The sequence below is a fragment of the Berghia stephanieae genome, chromosome 2 (genome assembly GCF_034508935.2).
Source record: "Berghia stephanieae isolate SIO BIC M18660-M18661 chromosome 2, UCSD_Bste_1.3, whole genome shotgun sequence".
NCBI lineage: Eukaryota > Metazoa > Mollusca > Gastropoda > Nudibranchia > Aeolidiidae > Berghia > Berghia stephanieae.
In genome coordinates, this window is record NC_088361.1 from 106949323 (window position 1) to 106962374 (window position 13052).

The 13052-nt window shown below is 34.8% G+C and overlaps 1 protein-coding gene across 2 annotated transcripts; it reads left to right on the forward strand.

Moving 5' to 3' along the window:
• Window positions 1-1144: 1144 nt before the first annotated feature.
• On the forward strand, window positions 1145-11404 carry LOC144966183 (uncharacterized). Of its 2 annotated transcripts, XM_078902337.1 has the most exons (5): window positions 1145-2214; window positions 2627-2713; window positions 3873-3934; window positions 4751-4966; window positions 6846-7036. In XM_078902337.1, the coding sequence occupies exons 1-5, from the start codon at window positions 2151-2153 to the stop codon at window positions 6915-6917; spliced, it is 501 nt and encodes a 166-aa protein (XP_078758463.1). In that variant the 5' UTR covers window positions 1145-2150; the 3' UTR covers window positions 6918-7036. The 2 variants fall into 2 exon arrangements, with proteins under 2 accessions (XP_078758463.1, XP_078758462.1); XM_078902336.1 differs by lacking the exon at window positions 1145-2214 and having other exon boundaries at window positions 2497-2713; window positions 6846-11404.
• The last annotated feature ends 1648 nt before the right edge of the window (window positions 11405-13052 follow it).

Below are 13052 nucleotides of genomic sequence, written 5' to 3' on the forward strand. Positions count from 1 at the left end.
TTTTGTTTTATGTTTTTCTTTTTTTTTTTTCATTTTGTCGTTTGTTGTTTTGTTTTTATTTAATATATTGATCTCTTCTACTTCTATAATTCAATATGATGAATAACGGCAATTAGTCCCATAATTCTATTTCAAGCTTTTTAAAGCTTTGACAACTGTTGATCTATTTTTAAAAAGTGCCAAATAGGCCAGTGATGACGGTTTGGATTGTGTATATTATTTCATTCTACATCGCACAAGTTTTCGGCGGGGATACTTGTCACTACATTACAGCAATTGAGAGCATAAGTGATACTTAGCTGCTAGAATCTGTGGACTGTAAAAAGTAATAAACAAAAATGAATATAACAACTTCAAAAGAGAACAAAATACCAAACACGGAACACGTCGGGCTCAAAACCCTTTTTCAGCCAACAACAAAAAGCAATGAAAACATAAAGTTTTTTAGTGATATATCTATGTTTTTATTGGGTTTTTTTTATTTTTTGGTTGTTGGCTGAAGGAGTTTGAGCCCGAAATGTTCTGTGTTTGATATTTCAAATATTCATTTTTGTGAATTACCTTTGGCAGTTGAGAGCATAATATGGTAATTGAACTGCCTTAGTCAGGGACACGAGGATGATATCAAATGTTCATCTAGACATTTATACTCGAGGAATATTGTTTGTCAGACTTCAGAGCAGCTCAATGATAAAATATTTGTTTATTTGCTTGTTTTTTGCTTGTCTTATTCAGTAAATTATGTATTTTGAAAAATTATCTTATGATGAATTTTGTATAATATCATTCCATTTGAATAACCTTTGCCTACTGTTCTGCACTGAGTAACAGTAACATATTTGTTTTTTTTTTCTCTTTCTTTTTTTTTCTTGTTGTTGTTATACTCAAATGTATCAAGTATGTTGTTTAAAGATATGTTGGTAACAACAAGAGATGAAGTGAGTAGGAAAGTGCCAGAAGACAATAGAGAAGTAAAAAATTTTCGCGGCGGTGATGGGGGTTTGATATATATATATATATATATATATATATATATATATATATATATTATATATATATATATATATATATATATATATATATATATATATATGTATTAATACCGGATAGGGAGACTTTTGGTACCCCTATTAGTTCATTTTACAGTACTTTACCAATAGGGAGACCAAAATCCGGTCCCCCTATTGATTTGACCTCTAGCACATTCACTTTTCTATTTTTAGTTTAAGGTTGTCAACCCAACCGTCAAGGATATATAATTGTAAATCATAGTATTGAAGTTATTTGTTAAACACCACAGTAAGAAGAGTTATGCCTAAATTTTCACGTTGGTCAATAAGGTGACCGCCTGAAAAAAGTACAATAGGGGTACCAGTGTTTTCATAGATATATTTCAATAGTGAGGCAATAGATCTTTCCGAAATTTTCTCTAAAATTCTAGAGCATTATATGGATTTTTATAGTAATGAAAACCTAATATAAAATTGTGTGAAAGTTGATGAACTGAGGAATGAACAAGATATACGAATTATAATCTATTTTTAGAAACAGATTTATCGAATCTTGGTCCGGATTCTTATCTTGGTGACAAGAGACAAGCAAACATAGTAACTCTTTTTTTCGTGAAACGTATGTTTAGTCAATTTCGCGCATAAAGAGGCACTCGGCACTCACTCACTCTGCAAGTCGGTAGTAGGTGGTTATCAGTTATCAGCTCGGCCTTTAGTTCTTAGTCAAACGCTTCATCAAACCCATTATTGAGTAGCATGTTGATGCCTGATGCCAGTTGAAGCCATCTCGACGTCGTGAAATGGAGCATCTTCTGTCATAGCAGTAGAATCGTCAGATGCCGCATTTAAATCCTCCATTCCAGGCGTTGCTGTTGCCATATCGATCTTCGAAATGATTTGGTCTAGACGTCAAGTTGACCCGTTCTATGTCTGAAGAGATTTTAAAGTGCAATACCTAACATTATAACTTGATCTACAAAAGAGTCTTTTTAAATGAACCGCTGTGTTTCTATATTTTTCAAGAACCAAGGATATCTGATAACCACTGACTACTGACTTACAAAGAGAGTGGCCGACGGACGTCCTCTCTATAGCCGCAAGTATTTTTTCGTCACTTGCTGAGTTCCAAACTAGACGTCTATGGCATCGTGGGGTAAATTGATGCTGGAGGCATCATTGAAGAGACACCGAGATAATTATAATGGTAAGTTATTGGCCATTCTTATTACATCACAGTTGATTTAAGATTTTCAATAGGGTAGACATCACACACCGATTGATGATTGTCACTTGTCAGTCAGTCATTTGGAAGTGGAGTCAGATAATTCGGGAACTTCTGTAGACTGTAGATTCACACTAGTGAGTAAGATCTGTCGTTTACTACTAATACTACTACTACTACCACTACTACTTTTAGTTTTAGCGCTATCCAACTCAACACTTCTCGTGTTTATTTTATTTTGGCAAAACTAGAATGGATTTTTGAAAAGAATATAAAATAATTTAAACTTAAACCTGTCTTTGCATCTTGCTTTATGCATACAGTATGCCATATCACAGCCATCACAAAATCATAGTTTAATGTTGAGAATATGCTATTTCTTTTGTAACTTCAGATCAGAGAGATTTGAGCTTTAAAAATCCTGAAAAATGTCTTGCTGTCAATCCAGACAACCCTTTTGATGTGATCTATGATGTTCATGGTAAGAATGTAATTTGATGAGGAAATGAATAACATTTAGGTACACATAGTTTGCTTTTTTTTTTTTTTTTTTTGAGTCATGATGTGTAATACTATTACAGTCAACTCCGGATAATTGCAACTCATTTAATCGCAACTTTCGGTTAATCACAATATTTCCTAAGCAATGGAAATAATTCTATATAAAAGTCACTGGTTAATTGCAACAAACTTCGGTTTTTTAAAAAGTGGTAAATTCAAGAAATCAAACAGTATATCATGATTAAATTTCATCATGGATGAAATCGTGACAGGTTGAAGAATCGAGAGTGAGCAGGATTTAATGCTACAGTAGTGTGTCACCACTCTGTTAGAGTCGAAAGAGGGCGGGGCTCTGCAGTATGGGTTTGTGACGTCATCAGTGGCCATTAAATAGAAGAGGGGTGGGGCTGGTCATAATCTTGACAACAGGTTATAAATGACAGTTATAAAGAGAGACTGAGCGATATCCTTTGTTTTAGGATTAACAACTGTGCATTGTGACCAATGAGTTTGGTGAGAGCTTATTGTCTCTCATTAAGGCTAATCTCTTTAACTCTGACAAATGTTGAATTGTTGAGAAAAAAGATTGAAACTTCTTCCAATCTGAATAAGATATCGGCTTGCTTCATAGCTGCTTTTGGTTGACAAATCTACACGGGGCTGCCATATGGTTTTTGTTTCAATCAAATTGCTCTATATGTGGTTGACTAAGAATATTATTTACTGGTTTGAGTTGACAATAAATGTGTAAAATGTTGAAATAGTGGACAGGAAACTGAATTTCGGTTAATCCCAACATTTTCGATGATCCCAAGGTATTGCGATTATCCTAAGTGGACTGTACCTGAATCTTGAACGAAAAACTATCATATGGATATGATTATAGACAGATTGGTTTCTGGAATTATATTTCCGTCCTCCCTTGCCAACTCTGACGTTCTTGAAATTTAAAAGAAAATAGCCAGAAGGTTTCGGACTTAATTTTCTTTTTTTTCCAAAGGACAATAGTCATAAGGTAAATAATTTTTAAAAAATCCTTTTACAGCATAAGATGGCATGATTTTTTGTTTAAGAGTTTAGAGAAAAACTTGCACATGATAGTCTTCAGCTTTTTTTTGTTGTTTTTATTTTCTATATAGACTCCAACTCAGAGCCTGAAAGTGATGCAGAACAAAGTTCCATATCACATGATTCATTTGTGGTAAGTATGTACATTAAAATAAAATCATAACATTTGTATAGCGTTTATCCACAGTTGGCACCATGCTCAAAATGCTTCACATCACCATATTTTGTGGTGGACAAAACACATTTGCCACAAAAGATGAGACCTGCAGTCTGTTAGGCGCAATACAATATTTCAGGACAAGGACAACACTGTTTTACACCAGTGAGATCTCCTAGTTTTTTGTTGTTAAAAATTTTTCTTTGCAGTGGACTTCGCCAACAATAACACTATTTTAAACCTTCCTCGTTATATTTTGAAGTGATATTCATTGATGAGCCATTCACATTTGAAGTCGTTTGTTTTTTATTTGACAAAATGTGAAAATGATGCGTTTCCAGGAAAAATTAAAATAGCTTCTGTTGGGATTATACTTTTGATCTCGCATTTTGTCCAAATTCTCTTGCATCGTAATGTTTATCAACTTTTTTTGTTAACTATATTGCAGTTGCAAGGTTAGGAAGTTCATATTGTTGCAATGACAACCGTTTATATGTCCAGAATCGTAGTGATATAAAAAATTGTTTTGTAGTTGTTGGTCCTGGTGTAGGATTTAAAGAGTTGGTTAAAAACGGTTTACTGAAACCCTGGTTGGTGTATCTATATTTATCCAAGCACAGTTGAACATATTAAATACTTAGACAATATGTCTGCCTTTCTCAACTCTTTTTTATTATACTTGCATTATTAACCAGCTAATTGTTTAGTTGGATTATTAAACAATGGCTCTTCATGTTTATTGTCAACATGAATAAATTGATTGATCTGTCATCTTTTCCACAAAATATACAGGGTCCCGATTTTGTTGCTGACTCCGAGTCTGATTCCTCTACGTACTCTGTGAGGTACCCAATGCTGAGTACATCATTGTCTCTGGAACCTAGTGCTCATTCCCAACTCAGTCAGAGCCTCATCCACAACTATCACAGACTGAACCTCGTTGCCAGTCTGGGACCCAGGTTCAACCCGAATGCTATACACTTGCAAACCAACGTGTTACGTGCAATGGTGAGTCATTTTTTTGTCATTCTTCTCCTTTGATATTTGTGGGATCAATTTTAATTTACCCATTCCTTTTAAAAGAAAACTTCCACCCCCTCCATGGTGCTGCATTTGTGTTATTGCATTTTTTTCTGTTTTGGCAGTGCTGCGTCGCAAAATACGCTACCATTTACATAACAAGCACAAATCCAAATTTGATAGGGTGGACATCTTAGAATCTGAAACCCCAATGTGTGAGTGATATCAGTGAAACCAGCCATAAAAATGTTCATGTTTATTTTATTGGGGTTTTTTTTGTCTGTAATAGACTTAAATTGCTTGTATTGTAAGTGTTAAAATGGTTTTTTTGTTACAACCCATCTATATATTAAAACTGTTTCTTTGTATTTCTATGATGCTTAAGGCTTTTTTTCACAGACCAGCTGGAAACTTAACGAGAATCAGAGTAGATAACATTTTTATTAATCTTGCAACCTAAACAGTATATGATGATTGGGAGCATTTAAAGAAAAGCACATTTTCTTTTTAATTTGTCGGTACTAAAATTATACTTTGATAATGTCTGCTGTGCTACAAACCCTTTTGACTTCCAGGTTCAATATTTTTCTTTATTCTAAAATTCTTGGGTGTCCTTTCAATGACAACTGAGATCATTAAAATTCAGCTCACAACATGATGTGTGTAGATTTGATGAAAACATATGTTCGAGTTGAGAAGCAGTGTTCACGAACTTGCTGATCGTTTTTACTAGCATTTATTTTCCTAACTTACCTGTGTCAATTAACAAAGGCAAGACTCAAATATTTTCTATCTGAACAGTGTGTTTGTTATTGAAATATTTCCGGCATATACATGTCATATTTCATTCCCACAAAATATAAATCAGGATTAAGTTGTCTGGGCATCAGCATCGTTCAGGCAGTTGGGGGGAAGTCTTTAAGGAATTAATGAAGCCGATGCTCAACCGGTCTGGAGGACGTTTGATTGATGTCGGCTGTTTGTTCTGCCAGCCGGTGATGTTTTCTCACTCCCTCAATGACAAAGAAAGTCATTGTTATGACTATGAACTATAGTCTATTATTACTTTTGTTACTATATTAATTGTTACTTATTGCCGCTACTGTTATTATTATTATTATTATTATTATTATTATTATTATTATTATTATGATATTGCCTTCATTGCATTCTATTACTATTATTGATATAATTAATTTCTGATTGTTGTAAATAATTTATGTGAATTGAATTTTGTCGATTGGCCAAGGGCCTACAATAAACTGAAATGAAATGTTAGTCTTTGGATAGGACTTGGGTCTATTCTTGATTGCTTTTCCGCCTGGGTCGAGTGAAGCATTTGGAGTAAATTTTGTTGCTCAACGTAAAAAACATGACGCTTACCATTCCGCTGATACTGATCCCTCCAAGGGGTGGTTGGGGAAAAACCTAAAATTCTTTTGACATTCTGTCTGATTTTTCGCTGAAACAACAAAGGACAATCTATGTATTCAGATGAGACTTCAATGTGTTACTATTCCGATTTATGTTCATATTTTGATTATAATGAAGAGGGAACCCTGAACCCAGTGAAGTGGGTGGATTGATCTATTTATTTCTATTTCAAAACAAAAATATGGCGTCTTTTCACTGGATTTGTTATGTGGCAGAGGTCTCCACAAATCTAACATACCTCTTCCAAAGGAATAGATGGTAGAAAAGTATATAACAAGAAGGAATTATGACAGTTACTTGTCCAGGCCTTAAATATTTGGAATGCTATTCCTCTCTATCGCTGTCATGTAGCTGATGTGCATACGATCTGTCTATTGATTTATTTTCATAGTTCATAGCATGATGTGCTTTATTTTCTTCTTTTTTTTTCCAGAGAAATACAAAAAGCCAAGGAGACCCTGTCCATACTGTGGACAGTTGCAAACAAAACTCTCAAGGCATTTGATGAGGAAACACAAAGATGAGACAGAAGTTACAGAGGCCATGAAACAGCCTGTAAAGGAAAGGGATAGAACAATGGAGAATCTCAAGAAAAAGGGCATTTTTTATTCAAACACTAGAAACAATTCAATAGTTATGCGTGAGAGAGCACAAGGGTCACATGAAGTTGTTATGTGTGCTGGCTGTAAGGGGTTTTACTCTGGACGTAGGGTTTATGAACACAAAAAGAAATGTAGTACTGAGCATGCTCTGTGTACTGGGGTTGTAAAATTTTATCCCGTGGCTCCCAATGCAAGTAAAGAAATAAAGGAGAATATTCTTGACAAATTTCGGAATGATGAGGTGGGAAATTTGTGTCGATCAGACAAAGCTATAGTATTGTTAGGAACAAAATTGTGGAGTAAAAGTTCAAAGAAGGAGAGAAAAGTTATAATGAGTGATTTACGCATCTTAGGAAATTTGATTTTAAAAACTAGGAAGAGAACAAATCAACCTTCTTTCTCTGGAGAGGACTTGGTGAAGCGTTGTAACTTTAATGAAATATCGCAAACCATTTCTGAAATGACTTTGAAAGAGGATGGGACATTGAAAGCAGGCTTGAAGCTTTCAATTGGATTTATATTGAAAAAGTTAATTAATTTCTTAAAAGGGGAATATATAATGCAAAACAAAATGGAAGAATCCGCAGAGATAGATTTGTTCAAAGCTGTCCTGGATTATAATTGGGATAGTATTTTTTTTACAGCCAGAGTTCAATGTGAAGCAAAGAGAACAAATTTGAGAAAACCCAAAGAGATGCCATTAGAGAATGATATAAAGAAGCTACGGCAATTTATTACTGAAGAGATGGTCCGTATTTGTGAGGATGATTATCAATTATTTGATTCACATATGTTTGTTAGGCTTCGCAATGTCATCGTAGCTAGGCTTACAATGTTTAATGCGAGGAGAGGCGGAGAACCCGCAAGGATGTTGTTAAAAGACTGGAATGATGCAGATTCAGGTGTATGGGTTGATCCCCAGCTTGTACAACATGTCACTGATCCTCTGGAAAAAGCGTTACTTGAGAAGTATAAGCTGGCCTATCAGTCTGGAAAGGGAAGCAAGATGTTGGTCCCTGTGTTGATACCCAATGACACAATTCAGCCTTTAAGGAAACTTGCACAGGAGCGTAAAGCTGTTGATATTTCAGACAACCCATTTCTTTTTCCAAATACAGGAATATCCAAAGATCATGTAAGTGGTTACATTGCCATCAAATATGTCACTTCCTTAGTAAAGGATTTAGAGAAACCCCAGTTGTTAATAGCTGATAAATTCAGGCACCGAGCTTCGACATTATTTGCCTTACTTGATGTCCCACAACACGAGAGAGATGTCTTCTATCGACATATGGGACACAGTGAATCAATCAATCAAAACATTTATCAGTGTCCACTTGCAATACGAGAAATAACAGAAGTTGGTCATTTTTTGGGTCAAATTGATAACTCAGCATCGGTCACTGGGGAAGGAAATTGTAACATTGAAACAAATGACTTTGTAGTGAATAGAGACTCAAATGCAAATTTTGGAACATCCATAGTAACAGCTGCAAATCAAGAAGAAATATTTGATGGTGAAGCAGGAGTGCCAAATCAGCTTACGTGTTCTTCAAAACAAACTGAACCCAAGAGGAATTCAAGCAAAAATCGGAGATACATGTCATGGTCAGATGAGGATACAGATAGAGTCAAGTCATATTTTAAAAACTTTGTCGAAGATGTTTCAGCACATGGTTCAAGGGGATCATTACCTAGAAAGTCTGAAATTATTCTGTTCTTAAAACACCACAGGGTATTTTCACAAAAAGGAATCCCTGAAGGTACACTAATTAGTTTGGTGAAGACAAAGATTTTTAATGAAAGAAATAAATATAGAAGGGAAAGAGCGTTTCAATCGGTGTAATGACAATCATGAATTTGATTTGTATTACATTCATTGTATTGTATAGTGTTATTGACATATTTTGGGGGTTTACAAAAACGTTTTATCTTTATATAGTACAATCTGTTCATCATTGCAATATCCTTTTTTATATTATATGAACATTCATTTGCTCAGCTTGAGAGACAAATGCTTTGTAGAACCATAGCTGTCAACCGTTCTGTTAAAAACGGATTTGTTCCGTATTTGACTTCCTGAGTCAGTAAGTGCTTATTTTTAGTTCAAAATCCGTATTTTGTAATTTTTGACTAATTTGTGGTAAAAAAGCCATGTGAGCCTAATGAATTATTATTATTGATCCATTATTATTACTATTACTATACTACTATTGTTGTTATTATTATTATCATTATTATTGGTGTCCAGTGAGAGCATAATCTCCATTTGTGTAGCTCTTTAATTTGAATTATGCCTCTATCATAAATGATTTTCAACAATTAAAAAAGTTCCATTCGTTTATATGACGCCTGTATTTTACTCAAACCTTTCATAATGTATTGGAGATTTGCATAGGATATGGATGTTAGCCTCGATATACTTTGAATATTCTAAGACAGTATTGATACTTTCACTATTTGTTACAAATATTATTTTAATTAAGAATAAAATTAAATCCACCTTTTTGATTGGAAGGTATTCAATAAGAAAATCAATTGCTTATATTGATTAAAGATGACAATGATTATTTCCCTTTATTAATTTATGAAATATATAAATTTAATCCCTTTAAAAACATCATCTGATTTTAATTTTTTTTTTTTCAAGCAAGCTTTTGTAACGGTTTAGGTTCAAGAAAAATAAGTATACTCCATTTTTAGGTGTGTTTATCTTGTCAAAGTAAAGAAGTAGGAATTCTCTAATATTTAGAGGTGCATTTTACTATAACTACTATTATAGTATACTACTTACAGACCATTATGTTGCATGAAAGAAAACATATATGCAATCGTCTACTTTTTATCTGAACTCACCTAATTTTTACCCCAAAACGCCCTCTCAAGTGATGTACCAGGTTGGTAGTTATGCATTTCTAACCATCTTAAGTTATTTCATTTATTTTACAATTGTGCTTCTTGTGTATTGGTCCTTATCAAAGTTGAGGCAGTTGAATTCTTTCTTTATATTGTCCGTTCTGAATTTTGATCTCATTGTGGAAAGCTCCCATAGCGGGCAGGGAGGTACACACTGTGTCTTCTATCCCCTTATATCTGTTTTCCAACATGCTTTCAGTCTTTGTCTTGGAATGAGATTACTTGTTTTTTTCCTGGCCCTCGCCGGAGTCCTAGCTGGGAGGGAAGCAGTCAAATGCATATTTATTGTTTTGGGAGATGATATTTTTTTCCTTGTAAATCATCTCTCTGTTATGTATTATTACTATATTTGTTATTTTTTAATGTATAATGTAAGCATTTGAGTGTGTTCCTCTTTGTTGGATTTTGTTCTTGTGTCCGGATAAGACTTATAGGTGATCTCAAACTAAGTACATTGGTGATACGCTCTTGGAATCTACATCTGATCCCTATTTGTTCCCAGTTCCCCTATGTCTTACTTTCTCTTGGATGCTTCAACTGTAATTCTAGAACTTTTTACTATCCAATTTTCTTCCTTTTTACTGGCGCTGATATAACCTAAATGTGTTGCAAGCGCCGTAAAACCCTTAAAAACAAAACAACAATCATTGTGGAAAGTGTCATTTTAACGATTCAAATGTGCTGGTACTAAACCCGATAATTGAGCAACATTTGGACTAGCCTCTGTCATCTCAAACTTGTTAGTGTTAGTAATAGTAATTAAAAAGGCTGACTTTTATATGTTGCGATTCGATGAAGGGGGGGGGGGGGGGGGGGGGGGGCTTCGGCACACATCGTCCCTCATCCCGGGCCAAATGAGCGTTCCTTATTTTATTTTTGAAAAGTTGGCAGCTATGTAGAACTATCTGAAAGAATCAGATATGGCAGAATAAAAAGTCTTTCTACTAACCCTAACTTAATTGGCCAATGTAGCTTTATGTTCAGCATTTTCTAGATACCTAATGTAAAATTTCACTATTCTTTTTATGATAATTTTAAGAGTTGCAATCTTTAGAGGCGACTGTCAAGAAATGACACCTCTGTGCATTTAATTTCATTCTTTCTTTATCCCCTCATCCTTAATCAGAATAATAATAATTAATAATGAAAAAAAATGCAGCAACGACAGCTTAGAACGGCATAAAGTGCTTAAGAATTATTTTTTTTTGCATTAAACTTTATTCAAACGATTTTCAACACTTTTGCTTCACAGTTTATGCTTTTTAACAAATGCAATTAAGCAACTTACCAGCAACAACATATTGGTTTGTTATCATTTGAGGGTTTTATCAGTAAAACTGTTTCTATCCTTTTATGTTGCACTGTACACATAGCAAACTTCATGCTTTTATTTGGTGACCAAAGACTTATGTGATACAGTGGATGAATGTTTGTGATGGCTTTTGGAACTGAAATAAACCTGCAATATGATTTGTAGACTTCTATCGTTATGTATCATTTTTCGGTCAAATGTAAATGTAATTTTACACGAGCTTGATGTATCATAAAACCCACAATGAGCTCAACGTGCAGCTGGTAGTACATTTATATGGACACGAACAGAACAACGTTGTTACAATTCAGTAACGTACTCCAATTAACACAAGTGAGACTGTAAATGAGACTTTTACAATGACTCTGCATCGCCACAAATATAGATTCGAACCCTGGCAACTCGGGCGTCAGACGAACTGTCTACCACGAAACCAAAGCAAGCATTGTGCAAGTTAAAGTGAATGAGATGTTGATTGAAGCCGTTCATTGTGTCCATCAGATCTGCTGTCCTATCCATCCAACTCCATTCACTGGGTGGGGTTCCCGACTTCCCATAATGGGCAGGGACGTACTCGTTGCGTCTTCTATCCCCCTATGTCTGTTTTCCAACTTGTTTTCTGTCTTTGTCTCGGGATGGGATTACTTGGTTTTGTTCAGGACCTGGCTGGGAGGGAAACAGTCAAATGTATAGTTCGAGTTTTGGGAGATTATATTTTTCCCTTGTAAATCATCTGTCTGTTATGCTCTTTATTGTTTTGTTTACATATTATTTATGCTTTGTAAACATTTGAGTGTATCCCTCTTTGTTGGGACCTGTGCTTGTGTCTGAATGAGACGTTTAGGTGATCTCAAACTAAGTACTTTGATAGTGGGCTCTTGGAATCTACTGTTTCCTATTTGAAACAAATCCCCTTTGCCTTACTTTTTCTTGGGTGCTCTAATTGTAGTTCCAGAACTTTTTACTGTCCCATTTTCTTCCTTTTTACTGGCGCTGATATGACCTTAATGTGTTGCAAGCGCCGTAAAACCCTTAAAAACAAAACAAAACAAACCAAGTCCATTCAGTGGTATACAACAACAACAAATAAACTCCTCTGCCTGGTCCCTTCTATCTCTGATCTTAACCTGGGTCGTCAGGTTTCTAAAGGGGTCGGGGACTGCAAAAACAATGGCGCACGGAGCAACTGGGAATATTTTTTGCCGTGTTTGAGTCCCAGGTTATTTCCTGAGCGCCCCTTCTGAGGGATGGACCTTCCCAGGAGTTAGTAAATGCGTTGCTCGGCCACTTCACTCTACGCACACTGGGACTGGGATAAGCTTCGACACTATGGCCATGAAGCTCTTAATCTTGAGGACTTACTTTATTTTAGACAATTTGGTGGTAGCTCACTTGAAAATGCACTCTTAGGTATACACATATATAAACATATACTGGGCTCCCTAAAAGGGTTTTTTAATGTGGTCTCCCTAAAAACATGTTTTTACCAAATGTCTCCTTAAAGCTACAGAAACACTTAGTAAAACATTAGGGGGACCGAGTAATTTTCTATATACCATTGTGATCATCAAGCATCAGAATTGTGTTCATAAATCATTGTAGGGAATCAAACTATACTCATTTGAACAAAGATTGAACAGTTTAATCAATTTGAACAAGACATATGCTTGGTCCTCCAATTGGTGCATTTCACAGTGGTCACCTTAATAGTGGATTGATACTTATATATATATATATATATATATATATATATATATATATATATATATATACATATATATATATATATATATATAAAACGGAAGTATTG